This window comes from Lissotriton helveticus, chromosome 2_1 (assembly GCF_964261635.1).
Source record: "Lissotriton helveticus chromosome 2_1, aLisHel1.1, whole genome shotgun sequence".
NCBI lineage: Eukaryota > Metazoa > Chordata > Amphibia > Caudata > Salamandridae > Lissotriton > Lissotriton helveticus.
The window spans coordinates 697,872,600-697,898,539 of NC_136059.1; the positions used below are offsets into that span (position 1 = coordinate 697,872,600).

At 44.0% G+C, this 25,940-nt stretch overlaps 1 protein-coding gene across 1 annotated transcript in view; it reads right to left on the reverse strand.

Moving 5' to 3' along the window:
- ELL2 (elongation factor for RNA polymerase II 2) overlaps positions 1–25,940 on the reverse strand; it is a 291,164-nt gene that overhangs the window by 88,822 nt on the left and 176,402 nt on the right. Inside the window, exons 6-8 of the mRNA XM_078675403.1 lie at positions 24,649–24,773; positions 24,406–24,502; positions 11,620–12,208 (exon numbers count right to left, since the gene is read on the reverse strand). Of these exons, the coding sequence (XP_078531529.1) occupies positions 11,620–12,208; positions 24,406–24,502; positions 24,649–24,773 (811 nt within the window). The remainder of the gene's footprint in view (positions 1–11,619; positions 12,209–24,405; positions 24,503–24,648; positions 24,774–25,940) is intronic.

The window sequence follows — 25,940 nt, forward strand, 5'->3', positions numbered from 1 at the left end:
GATTACCGCTGTTCTCCAATAGAGAAGGTGTAGCCTAAAGATTTGGTCTGTGGTGGATACTCCCTCCCTAAATCCTGCCTGAAACTGAGATAGGATGTTCATTTCTTCAGTCCACGCCTGCAGACGATTCAAGATCAGTCTGCCAAAGAGTTTTTGCGATATATCAAGAAGGCTGATGGGCCGATAGTTGGAAGGGAGCAGGGGGGATCCTTTTTTGTAGATTGGGACCACCTCTGCTCCCCTCCAAGTATCAGGCACCGTCATCCCCCCCCAAATGGCATTAAATATTAGTGTAAGGTACGGTGCCCATATCCCTGGTTCCTGTTTGAACAGGTCCCCCGGGACCCCGTCCAGGCCCGGTGCTTTTCCGGCAGCTAGCCCTTTAATGGCCTCCCTCACCTCCTTCTCAGTAATGGGGACATCTGGGGGGCAGGCTATGGTTGAAGCTCCAACACTGTTTAATTCCCAACCACCCTCCGCGTACAATGCTTCAAAGTGGGCCTGCCATACAAGGGGGGCAATATTGGGCTCGATTGCGGAGGATAAATCCTCCGTACCATTCGCCACTATGCACCAAAATTTTCGGGAGTCTCTAGTTGCCAGTGCTTTGACGAGGTTCTCCCAGTAATCAGAGTCCCATTCCGCCCTCGCATTTACCAGAAGGGATTTATACTTATTCCTCCTAGCGCGGATTTCTTCCTTGCTAAGTTGTCCCTTGATAGCAGATAACAAGTGGGCCTTTGCCTCCCTACACGTGGCATTATACCAGGAGGTTTTCGGCTTGTGGGCATTCCTTTTCCCTGCGGTTGTGAACAAATCCTGTTCTAAAGAGGCGATAATGCTATTATGAATTTGTGCTAACTCTCCTCTGGTGTCTTCATCTTGGTCTTTAGTTCCTAGATGGAAGGCATTCTCCAACAGGGGGATTAACCTTTCGTATAGGCGGGGAATACTATCCGTGCTGTTCGCCAGCGTCTCCCACTTCACTTTCCTGCGGTTGTTTTCAAGTAGGAGGCCCGTCTTTTCTTTGCCCGATCCCTGCGATGCGTCCTCCCTCCCAGTAAGTGAGTATAACACTTCCAAGGAGTTGTGGTCGCTATCCGTTCTTGGGCAAACTTTAAAGTCGACTATTGCAGGCCACATGAACGTTTTGACCATAATATAATCAAGTCTGGACTCACTACCAACTTTATTGTAGGTAGGAATGCTGGGTGTGTCCGATTTGCAACGGCCATTGCACGCCCTAAAACCAAAATTGAGCGTAAATGCATTTATCTGGAGGGCTAGGGGAGTCCAAGCCCTTGGGGGTGGTGCCGCCGTCTCTGGTATAAACCAACATGAATCTTCGTCTAAAGAAGGACCATCACGTAGTCCAGGCAGAGGTTCATAATGCGAGTTGAAATCGCCCCCAACCAGACAGGCAAGTTCAAATGGAATGCCCTCTAGGAAACTAGCTAGCTCGTCCACAGTACTCGACTCTTTGTGCATCTGTGTCGGCCTTGAATAGATATTAATCACTAGTAGCTTCTTCGAGTCTGGCCACTCAAGTAGGACAGCCAGCAGATCGTCCGAAGCAGTCTCGGAGTAGGTAGCTTGGCAACCTAGATCCGTTGCTACCGCTATCATTAGTCCCCCAGATGGCCTACCCCTACCCCCCCATTTGGCTGCTTTGAAGAAGGAGGCAAAACCCGGTAATTCTATCTCTTCACGCGCCCATGTTTCTTGAAGGAGTAATAGGTTTTTGGATCTAATGTAGGAACCCCACTCTGGACAATCCAACTTGTTGGAGAGCCCCGCCACATTCCAGGAGATGGTTGTTATAACTGTCGATTCGTTGTGTAAAGGACTAGTAGGAACCACGTTGTTATCAGTAGACTCAGGGTGTACCCTTAGATTTAAGATGGGTTGGTTCTTACCCAGTAGTCTAATAGCAGGTGGTGGGGAGGGGTGCAACAAGCTCGGGGTCGGGCTAAGTTCGACTGTGCTAACTGCCCTAAGATCTAAATCGGAAGCTTTAGATATGATGGTAACAGGTGACCGGTCTGAAGATGTAATAATATCCAGTGGGAGAGTTGCACAAGCATCGTTCCCCGGTTCGACCACCTGTCAATCTACCCATTCCAAGCTGCTGTATCGATTCTGTATGGGTAAATAAGCAGGGTAGTGAGTTCTATATGGCCCGGGAATTCCCCTCTTGTATCCACCACCCCCCCCTCCTCCTCCTGGTGACGGTTTCCCAGCCAGCCTCATCCCCAGAGCTAGGGAAGTACTCTCTGGTTCTTTCCCTGTGTGACGGATAGTTATTTGTCTCCCTCCTCGTGGTGGCGGTTTCCCAGCCGGCTTCATCCCCCCTGCTAGGGAAGTACTCTCTGGATCTTTCCCTGTGTGACGGGTAATAATTTGTCTCCCTGGGGCAGTTTTCCCAACCCTCCAATAGCTCCTGGTGATGCCCCCATCTTAGATCCTCTGAACTGTACGCATCGGAGGGGTAAAAAAAGGCAAGTGGAAGTGTTTGTATAGTACTGCCAAAGTCCTCATCCGAAACATAAGAGCAGATGTATGCAGCTGAATTGGGGTCTCTAAAAGAAACCAGGATACAATCTCCTCTTATAGATTTCCTGGTGTGCCCCACCCAAGCTACTCTCTTGGTCGTGGCTATGTCACTCGCTGTTCCTCTCGGAAGTGGTCTATTAACCGAGAGCCAGTTTATCACTTTATTCTTGAGTGAGGTGATTGATTCGAATGTGGGGGGATTGATTTCGGGCACCCCTGCCATAATTACGGTATAAGGAGATGCTTCTGGGGGGAGGTTTACAAACTGTAATTTGCGCTTAGTGTGTGGTTTCTCTCCATCCAGGGGAGGATCGTTCTTAGTTCTTGCCGGGGGCATGGAATTTTCTTTGGGCGGGGAGGGACTGGTTTTAGGGAGGCAGAATCTAGTTGCTTCGAAGGCAACAAGGCCTTGTCTGCAGCTGGGGATTGTGATGCATTATTGTTTAGGGGTGCAGTGGTTTTAGGTATTAAGTCTGAGGGTTTATTATTAGACGATGCCAAATGACTATTATCTTTACTAGGTTCAAAACCTGGACCCTCCTTAGTTGATTTGGTCCCACTAGGGGCAATTTTGCTTGCATCAGCGCGTTGCACGGTTGCCTTTTCAATAGTGACTAATCTTGCTTCAATCTTGATCAGTCTCGCCTCGAGGGGACTTAGTAGTGATCTAAGCAGTGAACCTATATCCTCTAGTGTAATGTCATCCGAGGAGGTATCTGCTTGGGTGTTGGTAGTGCATTGTGAGGGTGGAGGGTGTTTAGGTGGTCTAGAAGTAGCTAACAAACCCGACCTCTCCACTGCAGAGGCAGGTATACCTGCTTTCCCCCCTATACCTCTAACTTGTTTGGATTGGGGAGTATTGGACCTGAGCTCTTCTAAATTTTGGAGCCCATGCTTCTTTTTTGGAATTGCCCCCTCTCTGGATCCCTTGTTGCTTTCTGTGGTGACCTCTGTAATTGGAGCTAACTCTATATTCTCTATAGGCGAAGGGTGGACGGGTTGAATGGAAGGTAAACCCCTGAGACTCATATCATCTAGATCGCTCTGCAGATCAAGAGTGACTTCCGGAGTAACGTTTATAGAATCCGGGGGGGGACATGGTACCTGGTCTAAGCTAAAAGTTGTTGGTATTACAGAACTGTTATCTGGGGTTCTAGCTTGGGCCATTGGGCCCAAAGAAGATCTCCTTACCCAGTCAATTTCTTGGGATATTCTGCGTTCCAAGACCTGGATTTCCTCAATCAGGAGGGAGCCCGCTTTGGCAAAGTAAGTGTCAATTGGGCCTTTGACCGCTCCAGCCGCGGCAAGCAAGGATGTTTTGCTCCTGGTTTCCCGTGTGCACATTTCACAGATAATTCAAAGGTCTCAGAATAAAAGACAAAGAGATTGGGCCCGGACCGGACTCTCACGTACTCTAACGGCCTCAAACGGCCCAGTCTTTGCCCTGTCTTCGCCCGGGCTGCGTCCCGCGCTGCGGGAGGCGGAGGTTTTGATATAGGGGGCGTGGGGGGCGGGCCAGCAGGGAGAGCGGACCAGAAGCTCTTCCTTGGTCTTGCAGGGACTTCTGGGATATGAAGTCCCCGCACACTCGCAGCCCCGCTGACGCCTCACACCCACTGCCGCCTTACCGCCACTAGATAGCCCCGCTGAGACGATGTCCGCCGCTCCCGTCGAAGCAGCACCCGCGGAGCGGGTGCTGCAAGATGTAGGCTGAGAGCTGGGACGCTGGTGCCAATTCGCTAAAATGCCGCTGTGCCTTTGGACTCGCTGCAGGAACTGGTGCTCTGGCAAAAGTAAGTCTCCCACATATATATAGATTTATTGATGTTTTTTTGTGTGGTGTGGTAACGATGACAGTGCAAAATTTTTTATTAATGATCTCAATGACAATCAGGTTAATTTGAAATTCACCTCACAGCCAAGTAGTCAGGAGGTGGAGTTGCTTGATGTCAAAGTGTATGTAGAAGCAGGGAAAATTAACACCACGCTACATAGAAAAACAACAGCGGGCAACTCAACGCTACATGCGACAAGTGCCCACCCCCAACACCTAATTCAAAGCATACCTTACGGCGAACTGGTTAGAATCAAACGTATATGCAGTACCGTAGAACAAGAGATATGCACTAGGGCAGCACTTGAGAGATTTTGTAAACGAGGATACAAACAATCTACTCTTAGCAAAGCACTAGCCAAAGTTAACATGAGATCCAGGGAAACTCTTCTAGACCCTCCAGTTGCCATCACAAAGCCCATAGAGATTAATAACACACCTAGGCTTGTTCTCACTTTTAACAAACCCCGCCAAATAAGATCCATCATCAACCGCAATTGGCCTATATTCTTAACTGATGCCATCATAGCTCCAGAAATGCCCAAGATTCCTACTATTACATTCCATAGAGGAATCTCTATAAGATCCCAAATAGCGCGCAGTAACCTAGAAAATGTTAAAAACACCAAAAACACCAAAAATATGTGGCTCAAAACCAGAGAAGGATTTCTCAAATGCACACCATGCAGGGCCGGCAAATTTGGTACTTCGACAACCAAATATAAAACTCCATTTAGCCTTTATGAAAACAAAATTCATGGTTCATACAATTGCAAGACTGAGTACGCCGTGTATGTTCTGACATGTACCTGTGGCCTCCAATATGTGGGCAGCACGAAGCTACAGGAACATGTCATAATTCTTCAGCATTTGAGAGCCATCGTTAACAACGACACAACGTACCCAGTAGCCAGGCACTTTAAAGCAGTGCATGGCAATGAACTGAAATGCCTGCAATAATTCATGATTGCTGCAATCCTTGAGTACTCGAGGGGTGGCAACAGGGAGAAGGCACTAAGAAAATTAGGGTCCAAGTTCATCCTTGAACTGGACAGCAAGCACCCCAGAGAGCTAAACACAGAGGATCTTCATAACTTTCTTTAATAGGTCCAACAGTAACTGAAAGCAGAGCAATGTAAAATTTCATTCATCCACCAAAATGTAATGGTCCCGTACGTCCATTAATCTGTTTTTTAACATTACATTTTATTATACATATCAATTTTTTAATATGTATAACTTAATATGCCACAATTTTGACTATACTATTTGCACACTTTGCACTAATTCTAGGTACTGTACTTATAGCACTTTATAGCCAATATCATTTGTAGCCCTTGGACCCTGCTGTAACCTTTTTGCACATTATGCTATGTTTTGCACAGCCATAATTGATACCCTGGTGGGATCGATAAGGATATAGAAATGTAATCCGTTATAATGATTTGATGATATTAAAGTGAACTGATTAAGAACAATTTTCGTAATTGTTGTTTTTATATATATGAAATTGCTATTTATTTAAATATTACCATATTTATGTATTTATGTATATTTATATATTTTACGTTACTGATTTTAATGTCAAATCAGTTTAATGTCATCAGTTGGAGTCATGTATAAACTTATTGGCTCACTCTCAATACCACGATGTGCATCAAAGCGTTTCAAAACGATTTACAAACAGGTCGCGATATAAAATAGAATTTATTCTGTGATATGATCATGTGGGCACACCAACTTTGTTACAAGGTTTGGCCTTAAGTGTTTCTTCTATGTTTATAATATCACGTGGAGGGGGTTAAAAGCATCACGAAAAACACAGCATAAAAATAGAAAGCGGACTGCGTTGCCGCTAGTGAACAAGGATACTTTGGTATTCGAAACGCGTCTGATGGTGGCAAAAACTAATTAAAGACCTGCTACAAACCACGAAGCTTTGGTGTTCGTTTTCCCGTTTTTTCGGCATTTCTGGCTGGAGTGCAGCAGAGTGACTGGGATAACACGAGTTGATATATACATATATATCAGTGATGTCATTTGAGATGTTATCAGTGACCATGTCATAAATGATGTAATATGGAAGGTCATCAGCAGTGCATTGCGGGGCGCGAGTTATAGTTAGCTGAACTAACTATAATGCCGGAATTTCTATGGTTTTTGTACGATTGAAATGTCCAACTAACTATAACGTGCCTGAAACCTATGGTTTTTTCAGTGAATTTCAAAGGTTTTTTTAAATGCTAATTTCCAACTATAACATAGCAGTCACATATGCAGAGTGGTGGAGAAAGGAGAGTGTGGGCTTCAAACACCTCTTAGCAATCCCACTGTGTGGGATTTACTGGAGGTAACAGAAGGAGTAGTTAGCCCCCCAACGTCAACCTTGGGGGCCAACTACCCCTTTTATTACCACCAGTAAGTCCCACACAGCAGGAATGCTAACTTCTTAGATCAGGCCCTGCCCCCTCCCTGCACCACTGGGCAAACACACCCCCTAGCACGTTGTAATTTGGGGGATTAAGTCCATTTGAATCCTGAGGGTCCCTCTGGCCAACTAGCTCACCAGGTACCTCCAGTAAGCGCCACAGAGCTGCTTTATAGAGAGATGGTCCAAGGCCATGCCCCTTTTTACACCTCTCTGCAACGCAGCTTTGTGGCACTTACTGGAGGTACCTGGTGGGCTAGTTGGACTCTAGGGACCTTCAGGATTCAAGGGGAGTTAATCCCCAAACGTACAACGCACCAGAGCTTCAATACAACACAGCGCTGGAGCCCATGCTAATTTTTTTTATTTATTTTCTCGGCCGGATTCGCGCACAGAGTGCGAATTCAGCGGATTAAAAGAAAAAATGCTTTTTTGGGCCCTATGGGTCCTTGTGGGACCCCCTGAGCAGGCCTATGGGGTCAGGGTGTTTCTACCCTGCCATCTTTTCTTGTTTTTCGCCTTTGTTTTTCTCTTTTCTTGCGACTCAGTTCTACAGAGTCACAAGATGGCTTTCAACACTTCCTGGTTTGGATGTTGACAGCCAATTAGAATAAGACTCGTGGTCGTAGATATCAAAACTTTTATTTTTTGATTTTTCAGCAACTACAGAACGTATTTACACCATTTAAAAAAGGGACACTTTCTGAACCAAGCATTACCTTTTTGCAAAAGTTGGTGTAATTCCGTTCAGCAGTTCCAGTTGTAGCATGTCTAAATTTTCCAATGGGAAATCGATTCTCCGACTTTTTTTTTTATTATTTCTCAGGAACTACTGAACAGATTTACACTATTTAACAAAAAAGTCTTTCTGAACCAAGGGCTAACTTTTTGCCAATTTGGCGTAATTCCGTTCAGCAGTTCGTGCTGTAGCCTTGTCTAAAGTTTCCCATGGAAAATACCATGGCGAAAACACGTTTTGGGACCCTCCTTTTTTCCTCGGCCCCCGCTTGGCGAATCACCCCGAAACTTTGAAGGAGTGGACCGGAGCGCCCCACTAGTTTTGCAAATTTCGCTAAGATTCGTCACCCGGCGCTAAAGTTATTGGGAAAAGAAAAAAAGCTTTTCCTATGGAAACTAGATCCTAACCACAACTATCTACCGGCGACCACCAGTAGAAAAAATAAATATAAAGACATACACATATATTCACTGAAAAAAAAAAACAAAGGTTACAGGGACGTTATAGTTAAACTCAGATTTCCCTCGTACCACAATTCAGCAGTTATAGTTACCCGAGACAACTATAACTTGCACCCCGGCAAAGCACTACTTATGACATCACAAATTACATTACTTATTACATCATCCACAGAACCCTCCTTTCTTTGAATGTGCCTCAGGGAGGTAGGGGCTCCCAGGGCTGGGGAGTGTGGGGGTCAGCACGCCCTGCATTCTTTAAACAAAAGGCCTGGGGAGGTGGGGGTCCCAGGGAAAGGGGGGTCCGAGAGGCCCCCCATTTAATAATTAAAGAAGCTCTCAGGTGGTGGTGGTGGTCCTCAGGGTGCGGTAGTGATGTGTGAGCACCCCCACATCATTTAAGTGAAAAATGGTGGCCCCTGGGGTAGGATTGAATTATTAAACTGTAGTAGGGGGTCCCCATGGACCTCCCTCCTGTATTTTTCATATGCCCCTGGGATTTGGCGCACCAGGGGCTTTCTTTAAAAGAAGCGAAGCCTGCACTTTTTTTCTTTCTATTTTGCCATGAATCCACAGATCCATCTGTATATTTGCAGGAAAAAAAAAGCGTTCTTTAATGCATGGTGAGGTACCTGTGGGGACAGCCCCCACTATATCGGGGGGGGGGGGGACGACGACGAGGTGGTTCAGGGTATTCCTACCCTGTCCCCTTTTCATAATTTTTTACTTTTTTGTGGTGCTCTGCGTCAAGCAGAGTCCCAAGATGGCTGCCAACACCTCCTGGTTGAAGTGTTGCAGCCAATCAAATTTCAGTAGGATTTTGGGCTCCCAGATATATATATATTTTTTAAACTCAATATCCCTGAATTTACTGAACTGATTTTCACCACGTCACAAAACATACGTTTTCTGGACCAACATCTAGTTTTCTACCAAATATGGTTCAATTCCATTCAGGGGTTCGGGCTGTAGCGGTGTTAAAAAAATGGAAAATCCCAATAGACATAACATTGGGAAAACGCCTATTGGGGCCCTCCTTTTTTCTCACCGCAAAACTTTCAACAGCAAAAACCTGCTCCAAAAATGTGAAGTTAAAATAAAAATCGTCAAGCAGGGCCAAAGTTATTGGCAAAACAAAAAACGTTTTTCCTATGGAAACTTGGTCCTAACTTTAACTACCAACTGGCTATCACCAGTAGGTGATTATCCATCTATGAATACACACATTCCTAGTGTTTACTCACTAATAACTTCTGGATACTTTTCTCACTCTCCACGGACAGGCACAGCTCTTTTCAGATTGGGGTGGTTATATACAATGTCCCAAAATGGACGAACACGAAGACAGGAGGGGAGTCAGGATGGCCACTTGCATGTAGCTACAAATACCTTGAGCAAAGCAGCATTGAATGACAATTAAGGTACATTTGCCAGACTATTGGATAAAACCTGATTGTTTTAGGTTCATTATTTCACCACAAGGGAATCACATGTCCAGACTCAAATATTCCCACAGCAATGATTAATGAATGGTGTAAGCAGCTGATAAGAATAATCTGTGAACACTGGGATGTTACTAAAAATGCTGTATTCATCAGTTACAGCTTGCTCAGAGTAATAAAGCTCTAAGTACTTATGAGAAAGTTTACAATTAGTAATGTGTGACAATTCAAAGAGAATGAAATGAGATGGGTCGACCTCTCGTCCCAAACCAATCGCACAGCAGTGTTGCGCCTTCGTGGCTGATTATTCAACTGTTACTCCATTTTTAATCCATTTATCACATTAACTCCAACATTTTACTCCTGTATTGTCGCTTAGTTTGTACTGTAATCCACACGCGGGATATATTGGTCCCCCAAATCCCCCATTCATATTCCTTACACTTAACAGTACTACAGCAAAAACGGCTAAAGGAAACCGCACATTTGGCAGGAAGCTAGATCTTGGTCCATACTCTGTGACTTGGTGTAAATCTATTCAGTAGTTTCGGAAAAATATAGGTAAACAAATATTTGTCTATCTGGACAGTTTGGCTCAAGTGACTAGCAAAAATCCGTCAAACCCAATTAAAATAATAAAATACAGCGTTCCAAAGAGACACAGGGAGATTTTTATACTAGGGCCAACTTAATCCCACAGGAGTAAGATTCAAGCAGGAGCAAGGTCTGATTGACTGCCTGCCACATGAGGAAAAATGCTGCAGACATTAATTACAGGACTCAAGAGACGTTGTCCTCTGTCCAGAGTTTAATGAAAAATAAAATATAATAGGGAGCAGGGTAGGGATAACCAGCCACTCTTGGGCCAAAATAAAATATATATATACTTTTTTTTTTTACAGCAGGGATCAACTTTATTAAAAATTAAAATGATAACAGTGCCACTGGCATTTAAGATATTATTTTGACTCCTGCAAGGGCACTGAGGTCTTGGTTAAAATATTTGAGTAAGAGGCTTGAGTTGGAAACCCGCTCCACAAACTAGTGCTGGCACCTGGGACGCCACCTGCCGGGGCAAAATGTGCATTTAAGGGAGGGAGCATGCAGCTGCCCCCATGCCCCGGAAGCCTCAATTTGTCCCCAGGGACCTGATCCACGGGGGCCAAAATCCTTAATAGGTGAGTTGCCATGCTGCCTTTCCCTCCCTGCACACCAGGGCCAGATCCCCTGGAGCCAAATATCCACACAAAAAAAAATAAAAAAAATAAAAAGGGGAGCGTTGCACCATGCCCCCTTTCTGGTATCACCTCATGGAACCCCAACCCTTGGTGTGCGATACATGGTGTTCCGGGGAGCCCACGCCAAAGACACTGTGGCTCCCTGCCAGAGAGAGTGTGGGCATACCATACAACTATAATATCACTTTAACCTTTGTTTTTTTGTGTGTGCGAGTGTGTGTGGGAGAGAGAAGGAAATAACCTTTCAGGCTTAGAGTGGTGCATAAATTATGCGCAAAAGGAAGCAAGGACCTTTGGGTAATTGCCTTGTTAGGGCTGTTCTCCAACTTGGGAACTTCCCAGAGTTTGTGTGTGGCTGCTCTCCACCTCCATGTAAACTTGGTAAAAACAAAGAGAATGCATCAATAGAAAACAGAAATCGAAGCATTGCCACAAATGCACTTTAAAAACAAACAAGAAAAACCTGCAATTGAGCCATCTCAATCTCGACCTGAAGTAAGATACCATCACATATCTCTCCAATCCACTATCATAGCATTTGCCACATCTCTAGCAATTCATAAATCTGCTTTTTCAGCATTGCTGGTAAACCCTCTCTGCCCCATCCTAACCGTGTACTCCACTCCTCTTACCAAAACACAAGCAGATTGTATAAAGCTAGCTAGCTCTCACAGAAAGGTATGCCAAATATAAACAGAGATAAGAGCTATCATTGGTGACAAGGCTAGTCACCCATTTAAATATTTTTTGTCTGCAAGTATGTAATATTCCCCTAAATTGCAGACCCATTAGAAGAGTACAATTAACAAATGTTATGAATACATTGTTTAAGCATTAAAAAGTATTAAACATTGACGAGATATGATGTATTGCCCATACTTTTACCATAAAACAAACTCATTACAGAATATTTATAAGTATAAATACCTTTATTTGGATCTGGACTGGAGATCTTTTCCATTTTTACAATTTCTTCTTTCTTGATGTGATCCTGATGTTTTTCTTCATTGGTGTCACTGTCTTCCTTTTTCATTCGATCCTTTTCTTTATGTTTTTTAGATTTCTTTTTGGATTTTTTGTGCAATAGTGAATGCTTTTCATCTGTGGACTTTGTGCACTCCAGTTTGATTGGAACAGGAGAAGGGATCTTTTCTAAAGTAGTCCTAGAGGTATATTTGTCATGCTGGTCCTCAAAAATGCCACCATTTTGGCTACTACTGTCCACGGGTAGGTCTTGTGTTCCTCGACCTTCAGGCGTACTGGGAGAATTGGAGTTAGAATTTATAGTCTGTGGAGGATTCGAAGCTGGCAGACGAGCAGGAGGAAGCGGTGGAGGAGCAGGGGCGGCAGCAGCAGCAGGAGGGGGAGCTGGAGGCGGAGGAGCAGCAACTACAGGTTTATCACTGGAGGAATTTAAATGACCATTTAAAGTTGGTTGAACTCTATTTGTAAGATGAGATATTCGAGGCTTTTTATGCACTAAGGGATCAATGAAATCTGTATCCGATGGCCGTTTCTGAAATTACAAAATAAGAATTAGAAATTCATATTTTTGTACTATCTACTTTATGAAATCCCGTTACATCAGAGTATCTAATACATTATTGCTATAAAATTGGGATTTCCGGTTTTCAGTTTCTATTTATGGTAAACTCTGGTGGATTTTTTTCAGTGATTTCAATACCGTAAAAAACAGTGGTTACACATTTCTGTGCCATAAAAAACAAGTTTTTCCGGTGTTTATGGAACATTTTGCTATTATTATTGCTTGCTTTGTGCACTGATAGTGCATGGTATATAGACAGTGTACATATTGTGTATATGAGGTCCAATTACATTTTTACAAATCAAACTTATTGTACTACAGGATAGAATACTTCTTCACTGAGTCCTTCGTCATGCGCAGTCGCTCTTTCCTTCCCATATAAAGGTTTATCTGTGGAAATGTCCTTTCAACATTGCCACTTTCAGACAGGCAATGCCAAAACAGCCAGTACACAATTTTATAACTCTGGCCACCTACATAGCTTTCCATGCAAATACTGCCACACCTGAAGATTGTGATTCTCTGGGACAGATTCGGCAACATATGCATTGAACTCAGCGCAGATGACCTCAGAGTAATTGAAGAGATAAAACATATGGCATGTACTTTTCAATATCTGTAGAAAATTCCCCTTAATGAAAGATCGTGAACTTGTGCAGAGTGCCACTGTTAGGCTTCATTGACTTCAAATGCCATGATTGGTGAAGGGACCTTTCTATGCATCATTGCACGCCATTTCTCATGCATTGTAAAATAAAACTTCATAAATTGCTCCTCAACATTTCTATGCTAGTGACAAGCATTCAAACATGAAACATGTTGCAGTGCCAAAGTCACTAAAGGTGTCATCCAGCTACTCTCAAGGAAATGTTTCACATCTACACCAATCACGCGCAACTCTTGGTAGACAAGGGTGTTTTCAGACTATTTTTAGTTTTTATTATGTCCACCACAGCGGTCATGTTTTTCTGTAAAATGTAAGAATGCAGTACAGTGTACTTTTTTTTTAAATCACTATCTATATGCAACGAAAGTTCCTCACATTTTTTGCCTTTGGCATCACTAAGCAAAAATTCTGTAAACAGTCGCCACACAGATAAAATAGCATTCCCAGTCTCTAGGTCTGAGAACCACTTGCTAAATGACACAGTTGGGATCAATCTTTGATGCCATACAAAGCACAAAAAAAATGTGCATTTAAGTTCCTGCACATAACAAAACATTGCACCAGAATGGACTACAAAGTCAATAGCATCCTTAACTCTGAAGATCGTAAATATATTTTCAGTGTCACGTAAAGCAAATGGCAAGGATCTCTCACAGGGAAGCACTTCAGCTCCCGTATCTATTTTGACAGGTCCTCACACAACTATTTCATATACATAGTTAAATTGCTGCAAATACAAACAATATCATTCCAATCTTTGTTGAATTTGGTAAGAATAGAATTCCAAGTGACATTGTGTTACATGTTTTCCAAAAGCCTGGTGCCATGTTTTCACCACTATCCCAGATGCTTGGTGACTTCACTCTTTCACATATACCCATCACTGCACATGGCATTGGATGTTTAAAGCCTGGGGGATTTGGCAGTTCACATCAATAATGACTCGCTAAAAAAGGGGGCTTATGTATCCAAGGGTTTCACTCATTCTCGGTCTGTGGGTAAATGTGATGGTACATATTTGGAATATTCTAATGAAACCAGCCATTTTACCTGTCAGTGAAAGACTCAAAACGTAGCCGAACTATCAAATATGTTTTTGATATTTCATGATTCTCTCCAGTTTATAAAATGATCTGACACGACCTAAAACATGCTTCTAAACCTTGCAACTAGACCAAAGACCACAAAACTGAAAAAAGCAAATGTGACCTCCCTAAGAAGAAAATCTCAAGCAGAATAATGGTAGCCCAGCCTGTCTTGCTGCTACATTGTATATCAAAGTTACATTGGGTTGGCAGGCGGAACTAAAAAATACTCTTTTTCCTTTCTTTGAATGGCATTTAGTTTGTGGTACTGTAGGTGTTTTTTCAGTGTTTAGAATATTTACATTGTGAGGGCTATTTCCTTGTAGGTGGTCTTGTTCAGTTATTATAGGTTTAAACCTATAACAGGATAGTATATATATATATATATATATATATATATATATATATATATATATATATATATATATATATATAATGCATCTGATTGTAAAATCACTATTAAAACAAGTCATCATTATCGAAACCCGAGTTATGCTCCAAAGCTATGGTCATAAGCATACTTGTATCAATGAAAAAACAATGATTATTATAAAGCAATTGGATTCCTACCGCCATATCAATTCATCCGACATATGCAGACTAAGAAGAGCACAACTAACCCGTGGTACCCAGGCTATCCCTGTCATAATGAGACCCTTACGTTACAAGTGGGGTTGAAACGTCGTTGAAAACACCAAAAGGATAGCCCAAATAGTGAAGCACCAGAGCAATCTGGTTGATCTTTCCCTGCATCGAAAACAGAACAATTGGACATCCCTTTTAAATACCAATAACCGTATTTTTATTGAGTCACTTTGTCGCACATCTAGATTGTTACTTCGGTTTCTTTTATTACTCTTTGCCTCTTCTCAAGAAGATCACTTAAATCTAAAGCGTTGCAACAAAAAGTAGAAAGTATATGTTTAAAAATATTAACATTAATCTTCCTTTTGTATCACAACAAAATATAAAACATGATTCAGCTGAATCAAGTTAAGAGAATTTGTTCTGGCTACTTTACCTATGTATAAACCAACTCTAGGCAGACATGGTCTGTCCCATTATCATTTTCTCTTCAATAAAGTAACAGAATTTACCTGTGATAATATGAATTTGTTTTCAAATTGAGTTCCATGTGAACATTTGTCATAAGTTAATACTCAGTTCGCATGGACATATTGGTTCCTCCTATTTTTAAAAAAAAGTTGAGCAATATTAAGAGCAGATTACCCAAAAAGACTAGCGATCAATTAGAGCTTTGCCCAAAATTGGCAGGCATGCACCATTCTAAGGAGGTATTAACCTTTTCTTAAGTACAGTGTGTATATATAACCAAAGTTTTTTTTTCTCTGCTTCATCGGTGGAACATATCTATGACTATTTTACTGATTTCCTAGGAGAACTTGATCTTCTGCAAAAAATGAATTGGTTACATAGAATTATACCCATGATGTCGAGCTTTTCAATACACAAACGATACTGTGATTCTCCCACTTCAGCTCACAGTAACATATAATATGGTGGATCTGTGGAAGTTCTGCACAGTTCTCCTGTTAAGTCCAACTTGTCATGTTATGAGTTTCGGTTTGTACATAGTTCCACTTTAGCCCACACTGCATCATGCAGGTTTTTGAGTTGTAATCTGCATCCTTCCTTCAGCTGAAATTATTGTACGGAATGTAATTGAAACAATAAAGCAAAAGGTTAATTGATAAAATTACACTAACAAAGCAGCTGCTACATGTTAATTGGTTTTCGCTTAAAACTAATACGAAAATTGACGGTAAGGTGCATGCATTAAGGTAAGACCTTACATCAACTGTATTTTAAGTCTAACATAATGACTACTTTGACTGCGGAAAATTGAGTCTTTCAGGTAAAGTCTTCCTCCCAATGGATAAGCAATGTCTTCAATTATACCAACGACGCAGCGTTACAATTTCTGTGCTGCAGAATCAATTTGCATTCCGCTCGGGCTCTCCTTGGGGAGTGAAAATGTTGCTGAGGTTTCAGGAAAATATTTTGGACTGAACTGGACATCCCTTCTAAATACCAATATCCAAGTTTTTATTTAAGGTCACTTTGTCACACATATCTAGGTTATGGTTATGTCACTTGGGTTTTTCAGTCTTTTCCTCTTCTCAAGAAGATCACTCACAAAACAAAGTATTGCAACAAGAAGTACAAAGTATTTCTTTAAAATATGAAAATGAATCTTCCTTTTGTATCACAACAAAATTAAAAGAAATAATTCGTTCTGGCTACTTTAGCTATGTATAACCCAACTCTAGGCAGACTTCCTCTATCCCATTATCATTCTCTGTTGATTAAATCAACACTTAATATAGCTCAGTCATCTAAAAGGAAGCCATATCACCACTATATGAATACTGCTCCAAACATCACCTAACAATTTTCCAGTCATAAGTAGGAGTCGCATATGTAAATCATTAGATTAGGGAAACAGCAGTAACACAATGAAGTTTGAATATGCTACTTACCAGTATGCATCTGTTCTTGGCATGTAGGGCTGCTAACATTCATATCTTAGCATTAGATCGCCGCCTAGTGTTGGGTCCGGATGATCGCACATTGTTGTCTTGGAAGAGTCTTCGAAGTATCCTGAGATAGGTGGCTCCTCCCCTGGACTACAGTGCGCATGGGCATCGGCTCCATCCCCAGATTGTTTTTCGCCATTGTGGCAGAAGATGGTGTGAAAGGTGTAAAGGATGTCCATGCTAATGATTGAATACAATAGTATATCTGCAGCTGCGACAGGCACCGGGGAGGAGGGTGGGCGATATGAATGTTAGCAGCCCTACATGCCAAGAACAGATGCATACTGGTAAGTAGCATATTCAGTTCGAGGCATGTGGGCTGCTAAATTCATATCTTAGCATAGAATACATAGCAGTCCCTCCATCAGCGGCGGTTGCCCGTGCCAGCTGCAGAAACCTGAAAAAGTGTCTTGAAAACAGCCTGTCCTACAGCAGCTTGCTGCTTGGAATGCACATCTACACAGTAGTGTTTTGTAAAGGTATGTGGTGTAACCCACGTGGCTGCTCTGCAAATGTCCTCTAAAGGAATGTTCCCTAGGAAAGCCATGGATGCCCCCAATTTGCGTGTGGAGTGCGCCCTTGGGGGTATTGTTAAAGTGCGCTTGGCCTTTTGATAACAGATTTGGATGCACTTAACGATCCACCTGGCTATTCCTGCTTTGGAAATAGGGTTGCCTTTGTGTTGTGGTGAGAAGGCAACAAAAAGTTGTTTTGTTTTCCTAAAGGGTTGTGTCCTGTCTATGTAGTACATCAACGCCCTCCGTACGTCTAACGTATGGAGCATTCTTTCCGCCACCGTTTGTGGGTTTTGGAAGAATGCCGGCAAGTCAATAGTTTGGTTGAGATGAAACTGTGACACCACCTTTGGAAGGAATTTGGGGTTAGTACGTAGCACTACCCTATTTGGATGAATCTGAATGAATGGCTCTTGGATTGTGAGCGCTTGCAGCTCACTAACACGCCTCAGTGACGTAATAGCAATTAGGAAAGCTACTTTGCACGTTAGGAACTGGAGTTCACACGAGGGCAGTGGCTCGAATGGTGGTCCCATCAGTCTGGTGAGGACCACATTGAGGTTCCACACCGGAGCTGGCGGTGTTCTTGGGGGAATGACTCGTTTCAGACCTTCAAGGAAAGCTTTAATGGCAGGCACCCTGAAGACAGAGAGATGCTGCCTATTCTGAAGATAAGCTGCGATGGCGGAGAGATGTATCCGAATAGAAGTGAACGCTAGATTGCACTTGTAAAGATGTAGCAGATAGCAAATGATGTTAGGGATAGATGCATCTAGCGGGTTGATGTCATTGTCTGTACAGTAAATGACAAAACGCTTCCATTTTGCAGCATAGCATGCTCTGGTAGTTGGCTTCCTTGCCTCTTTGATGATGTTCATGCATTCTGGAGGTAGGTTAAGGTATCCAAACTCTAGGACTTCAGGAGCCAGATCGCCAGGTTGAGCTGTTGCGGATCTGGATGCTGAATTTCTCCATGGTTCTGCGTCAAAAGTCTGGGCGTGAGGCGCAGTCTTTGATGTGGCACCACTGAGAGTTCGAGGAACGTGGTGTACCATGCTTGGCGAGCCCACGTTGGAGCAACCAGGATGAGAGTCATCGCGTGCTGCCTTAGCTTTCTTGCCACCAGCGGTATCAGAGGGGCTGGCGGAAAAGCGTATGCAAATTTGCCTGACCAGTTCATCCATATCGCATTCCCCTGCGACTGTGGGTGATGGAACCTGGCGGCAAAGTGTTGGCATTTTGCGTTTTCTTTTGTTGCAAACAGGTCTATCTCCGGATGACCCCACTGCTGGAAGTACGGGTGGAGTACAGATGGGTGTAACTCCCACTCGTGCATTTGATGGCTGTATCTGCTGAGCAGATCCGCCATCTGATTGTCCTTGCCCGGGAGGTGTTCTGCCATGAGGAAGATGTTCCTCTGAATGGCCCACCGCCACATGCCCTGAGCCAGATGAGACAGCTGTGGCGAGTGGGTGCCCCCCTGCTTTTGAATGTAGTACATCGCGGTCATGTTGTCCGTCCGGACTAACACTACCTTGTTGCACAGATGTACAATGAAGGACTTGAGCGCCATGAAGATTGCCATCAGTTCCAGATAGTTGATGTGCATCTTCTGTTGCTGCGTCGTCCATAGTCCCTGCACTGTGTAAGTGAGCAGATGAGCTCCCCATCCCTGGAGAGATGCGTCCGTTGTCAGGATAATCTGTGGCACTGGGTCCTGGAACAGTCGGCCCTTGCAAAGGTTGTGTGGATTCCACCAATGCAGAGAGTCGTATGCCCGACTGGTAACCAACACTAGGTCTGTTAATTGTCCCCGAGCCTGTGTCCACTGATTTGCTAAGCACTCCTGGAGCGGGCGCATATGTAACCGTGCGTGAGGGACTATGAAGATGCAGGAGGCCATCATGCCTATCAACTGCATGAACACTCTCGCTGGAGTGTTGAGGTCTGAACTTCTGGATTAGAGACTGCATGCTGTCTATCCTGACTTGGTTTGGTTGAGCCATGGCCGTCAGGGTATTGATCGTCGCACCTAGAAACTGCCGGACACGTGCCGGCTGAAGATGCGACTTTGGGTAGTTCAACGAGAAACCTAGATCGTGAAGGAGGTGAATGGTAGTCGACATGTCCGCGGCGCACTGTTGTTCCGACTTGGCTTGAACGAGCCAGTCGTCCAGGTAGGGGTAGACATGTATGTTCTGCCTCCTGAGGTGCGCTGCTACTGTCGCCAGACACTTGGTAAACACTCTTGGGGCTGTGGTGACTCCGAAGGGTAGGACCTTGAACTGATAATGCCTGCCTTGGATAGTGAACCTGAGGTATTTCCTGTGGGACGGGTGTAGTGGAATGTGGAAATAAGCATCCTTGAGGTCTAAGGTTGCTAAGAAGTCCCCTTGGTTTAACAAGGGAAGAATCTGTTGCAGTGTAAGCATATGGAAATGTTCTGACAGTATATACAGGTTGAGGGGACGCAGATCCAGAATGGGTCTGAGAGATCCGTCCTTCTTTGGAATAAGGAAGTACAGGGAATATACCCCCGTGCCTTCCTCTCCCACTGGCACGAGCTCTATTGCGCCTTTTTGCAGCATCACCACCACTTCCTGCTGCAATAAGTGCAAGTGCTCTGCGGACATAGGCCTTTGCCTTGGTGGAATGTTGGGTGGAGTGGATTTTAACTCTAGACAATAACCGTACTGGAACAAGTTGTCGCACCCACCCGTCTGTGGTGATGTTTCTCCAGACGGGCAGGAACTGCTGTAGTCTCCCCCCGACAGGTGTTAAGTGGTCGGGGGGGCAGTGACAGAGTCACTGTTTGCTTGGGGTAGAGGAGCGGGAGTTGTTGTTCCCTCTGCCGCGTCCTCTGGTGCTGTTTCCTCGGTAACCCCCCCTTGTTCTGTTTGGGGTACGAGGATTGTGCTCCACCTCTAGAGAATTGTGATTGTTGACCCATCTGTCCTCTGGTGACTCCACGCGCACCTGAGCGACGAAAATTATTGCCACGAAACTGTTGTGATTGTAGGGCCCCCATAGACTTAGCAGTTTCGGTGTCTTTTTTAATTTTTTCTAAGGTGGTGTCAACATCTGGACCAAACAGTCTATCAGGATTGACTGGCTGATTAAGTATGGTTGTTTGAATGTCAGGTTTAAACCCCGATATGCGGAGCCACGCCTGTCGTCTCAGCATGACGTTAGTGTTAATGGCCCTAGCGGCTGTGTCCGCGGCATCAAGTGCACACTTTATGGCTGCGTTGGAGATCAGTTTTCCCTCCTCTATAAGCAGTTTGGTGCCCTCTTGAAACTGCGGAGGCAGGTGTTGTAAAACTTGCTCTAGGGTGTCGTAATGCGCCCTATCGTAACGTGCCAAGAGTGCCTGTGTATTCGCAATACGCCAAAAATTGGCAGCCTGTGCAGCTACTCTTTTGCCTCCAGCCTCTAGCACTTTGGACTCCTTATCCGGGGGAGGAGCTTCACCCGTTGTTTGGGAGTTGGCCCGTTAGCGGGCATTTGCGACCACCAGGGAGTCAAGCGGCAACTGTCCCCGAATGTATGCAGGGTCTGCAGGTGCTGGTCTGTACTTTTTTTCGATACGTGGATTGACCACTCTCGCCCTGGTAGGTTCTTTAAAGATGTCCGCAGCATGCTTGAGGACCCCTTTGAGCATAGGCAGTGTCTTTACTGTCCTTTCAGAGACTGAAAAAGTGTCAAATAGAAAGTCTTCTTCTACCGGGTCAGCATGCATGTCCACATCATGATTAGCAGCTGCCCTCTCAATGAGTGCATGAAAACCTGCAGAATCTTCTGTAGGGGATGCACGTGCACTGAAAGGCTGTGGGTCTTGCCCCACATTTTGGGTGCCTTGGTCACCAATGTCATCATATGAATCTGGCTGTGCATCTGGTTCATTGATGGGGAAAGTGTATTGGTCATCTTCATTATATCACTCACCCTCAGAGTGTTCTGGAGAAGGAGTTGGGCTCCTTCTTGGAGGAGGCTGGATAGGTTCCATGAGGCCTGAAGCGTCTTGGGGAAGCTTTTTCTTCTTCAGGGGGATGACATAGGAGTCCACTGGCTGTGAAGTGATCCTCCTCTTGTAAAGGGTCAATTTGCCTGTGTCTGCGTCGATAAAACGCTCAGAATCCTCTTCTGAGTCGAGTACCCGACTTGAAAGTGCCCCTGCCGTTGAAGAATCCGACTTCTTTGGCGTCGATTTTGTTGAAAAGGCCTTCGGCGCCTCTTTTGGCGGCAGAAGGAAGAGAAGTTTACCCGCAGGCTTCACCGGAACGTCCATCGGCTTCTGTGGCGATGGCATCGGAGCCGACGTAGCAGAGGCCTTCTCCCCGATTCTCTGTAGTGAAGAGGCAATGAGGGACGCGTCACTTACAGTGGCCTTTGGCACCGACGAGGAGGTCTTGACCTTGCTCTCGGATCCGACGTCCTGTTGGCCCTTCTGTGTTTTGGACGATGATGCCGCAGCCGCCGACCCAGAGTCCTTGGACCGATGCGCAGATGTGCCAGCCTTCGATCCTTGTGATTTTGTCGGCTCCGTCTCCACCCCGCGTCCGACTAACGCAGTCGGAACCGGCGCCGTGTCGCTGGCTTTGGCGGGCTTTGCCGGCGTCGCAGCGGTTGACCCGTGCCGACCACCCTTCTTAGAGGATCCCTCCTCTGGCGCCGATTTCGAATCAACAGATTTCTTCGATTTCTGTGGACCGGAGGCCGACGGAGTCGATGAAGCAGCGGGTTTAGCCGTTTTTGGTGGTACGGCCGCCATCTTAGGGACGCTCGAATCCATAAGATTCGGTTTCGATTTTGGGTCGGCCATTTTAGGTGTAGTCGATACCGTAGGTTTCAGTTTCGGTTTCGATACTGGCTGCGCAGCAAGTATGTCCGTGGCCGGGCCTGAAGGCGGGGCCGTGGCTTGCGGTACGGGGTCTTGGGTAAGGCCGACAGGCGATCCCGTGACCCGATCTCGATCTTCGTAACCTTCGGGGCATAGCTCGTCCCCTGAGCTATCTTCCGCGGCCCCATAAACCTCTTCGACGTCCCCTACCTCGTCGACGTATTCAAGGCCTTGACCCACGACTCAGTCGTCGTCTTCCGGATCCGCCTCGACCTCCGTCCCGGGCGGGGAGATTTGAAGATGATGGCTCTGGTCCTCCTCTTCTTGGTCGCCGAAGATGTTTTCTGGATCCGGGACCGCTTGTCTGGCCTCGAGGCGCACCGCGCGCCGAAGCTTGAGTGTCTTCTTGGACCTGAATCTTGCGCAGGCCATGCAGTTGTCTTCGTTATGGTCTGGTGAAAGGCATTTGTTACAGACCGGGTGCACGTCTATATGTGGGTATTTGGACCCACAGAGCGGACAGTTCTTAAACGGACTCCGCTCCATGCTGAAAAGTTGCGGTCGTGTCGCGATGAGAAGGCCTCGATGTCCGACGAGTGAAACTACTCCGCTGATTCCGACTCCAAGAGACGGAAGAACTCGAGACCGTGCGCAAACAATACCGACGCAAAGAATATAAGGCCTTTTGGCCGTAAAAAAGCTAGTTTTTCTCGGTTCCGACAGAGACGTCGAGACCGCATCCGAACCCAATGGCGGAAAAAAACAATCTGGTGATGGAGCCGATGCCCATGCGCACTGTAGTCCAGGGGAGGAGCCACCTATCTCAGGATACTTCGAAGACTCTTCCAAGACAACAATGTGCGATCATACGGACCCAACACTAGGCGGCGATCTAATGCTAAGATATGAATTTAGCAGCCCACATGCCTCGAACACTTTGTTATAATTTTAATCTATGATTTTTGCCCGTACTGGATCACAGCACTATAAAAAAAAAAAGTGCTAAAGCTTACTTAAGCAGAAACCGTTGAAGGAAGAACCTATCAAGCTTCCTTAAGGTTAAGTTCTCTCCTAAAACTGCTCATCTGTGTAATCATCATATACATATTGACAAGTAGTAAAAACCTGTGGTAGTGATAATCCACAAGAGTCAACGACATCCCCTTGGTAATTACCAGCAAGCTCCTGCATATACATTTGGGGGGGATACAACAGAAAAAAAGTGGGTGCTTTGAAAAAAGTAGGGATGAAGTAGAGTTCAGCAGGCGCAATCATACGTTTATGACAAGAAAAGGGTTCGTCTATAGAGAAAATATAACCTACCTAATTTTAATGCCTCAAAATAAGAAGTGTGCTTTGTGCTTGTAGACTGTAGACCCTCCACTAAAAAACTGATTTGGTTATGCAGACAGAAATAAATTCTAAGTTGATTAGGTCTCTGGGAGAGGGAGAAGCTTAGAAGGCACTGCAGAGCTAGACAAGAAAAAGACCATGAAAAATGCAGCACAAGCCAAGGTTTTTTTATGTGGCTCTCTTGTGAGTCAGATGACTGATGTACCTGGCATTTCAGACTGAATTTAAGTTCATACCCTGCTTGTCTCTAAACATAGTTTGGAAAAATATTCTTTGAGAAGTTACAGTAATGTTTTGGTGAATACCACAGATATGGCGCCGGAGGTTGAGGTCTATTGAACTTGACTGAGTCGGTAGAAAATAGTGCTGGATACTTTCTTGCAGGATGAAACAGCACCTTCACATTGATAACCTGTTTAAGCATGAGGGAATGAATTGCACACATAGTGAGCCAGGGGGAGTGAAGAGAATCTCTTGACAAAGGTCAGAATTGTTTTTACGTACAAGGCAAATGCCAAGCATAAAGAAGAATTATGTAGGAGGTCAAATGGAAGGGTCTAGTATTGTAATGGTGGGGTATTACATGTGAGAATTAGCCAGGTAAAGGTGAGATGCTATGGAGTGCTGCAGCACTCTACCTTTAATAATTGGGAGAGATGCAATAAACTGACAGGAGCAGATGGAAACTGGGGTATGACCATGCTCAGGTAAGCATGTTTGAAACAAGTCTCCAGTGTAAAGTTTTACTCTTGAACAGCAGGGTACAAGCAAACTATAATTACAAAGTGGACAGTCCTTTTCAAGACAAATGAAATAGTTTCAAATGTTGCAGACATTATGACCTACGATAAGGTGCTCAAGAGTACTTCCAAAATTGTAGTTAAAAATAAAAGAAATGTGTATGTGTATGCTAAAATAAAAGTCAGATCACAGCCTCCCCTTTAATAGGTGTAGCACAGGTCCTTATATTAATTACTGAGAAACATGAATTTGTATGGACACAAAAAAACTTGCTTGATCTGTGGAGACATGGAAGCTGGAATACATTTCCAGAATGACAAAAAAAAGAAGAACATGCCATGTTATTTTAAAAGAGATAAATCAGTTCCAAGTGTTACTGATTTAACAACTATCAGGAGTTAAAAATACCTGTGAAGGAGAAGTAGATGCAGAATCCTTAATAGAAGTTTGAGGTGGTGAGTCTGACTGACCAGTGCTGGAGGCATTCTGGGACGGATTTTGTTTCCTGGCAAGGAATTATAAAACAGGGAAAGAGAAACAAGAGTCTTTTATAAAATCTCTTTGCTAAAAATGAAGAGATTCATAAAAAAAATCCACAATCCCTACCCTATAATATCTTTCCCCTTACCAGTCACATGTCTTAGGACCTACCTGGAAAGAACTCGATCCAGCAACTGCTTATCTTCTTCCAAATAGCCAGGCCAATCTTTTTGAATTTCTTTAAACACAAAATCCTTTAGTGTGTAAGAGTTGTCCTTTGGGTTGAGGTTTGCTACCTAGAAATAAGAGGCCGGTTTTATGGTCAGAAGCAATGCCAGAAGAGCCATCAATGATTTAATAGATGCAAGAGTAGCACGAAGCAGAAGAACTCTGCACTTTATACAGTCAAGGAGTTTTTCAGTCATAAAACAGCTCTATGTCAAGTGCTGTGAAGTAAAGTATTTAAAGCAATCAAAGTATATCAAACACACAAATTCAACAATTAAAAATGTTACATCTGTTGTAATATAAAAAAATAGATAAAAAAAGACTTTTTAAAAATCAAACTCATGTAGTTTTTCAATTTCAGAACTTTCTCTGTAAAGTGCACACTACTGTAAGTGCTTTTAGTTAGATAATCTCCGTACTCCGTACTTGTGCTGTATGCTAATATTCAGAAATCCAAAGCGATCAGTAGGCTCCTATTTAATGCTTACAAATCATTTATAATGCAAAACTCTAAATCTAATGTTCCATGCCATGCCTCGTTCAAGTACCGAGAGACAGCAAACACTATTTGTTTGGTCGGCTCATATCTTAGAATCTTGGTGCCTCCCAGTAAAGTTTCACAACGAAATTCTTGCAAAGAGCTATGATCAATTTCTTACAAGACAATAAGTACTTTGGGCAAAAGAAAAAAAATGTGCCTCTGTTTCCATAGGACTTGGGCAACGGGGACAAAATGTTGTAGATTGCCCTCTTTTAACCCACTTTACTGTAAACATATTACCAGGAGGGTACTGCATCTAAATTGCGCATACAGACGTTTAGCTGAAAGAAGAGATGTCCTGTCCATATGGGGTTCAAATCAAGGAATACATTTATAGTTTCAAAATTGACCGATGCGCTCCCTTTTGGGTGTTCATTTCATATCTGGATTAACCTTGCCTCTCAATTTCTTTAATTTCAAAAGGATTCCTTTTGTCATTTTAGCAGGCGAATCCCAAAGTTCCCTTATCTTAATCTTTCCACAAAGATGGAATTAGTTACTTACCTGTACACTATAGTTCTCCAGTATTATCTTTCATAGATTCACATGCTTGTATCTTCCCCGTCGTCATGGTGGGAGTCTCACGGTAACAGAATGACCAAGCAGTATCATAGAGAAGAAAAACTGCATAGAAAATCCCCATAGGGGCTGTATTATTTGGTAACCAGACCATATCTTTGTTTGGACCAAAAGC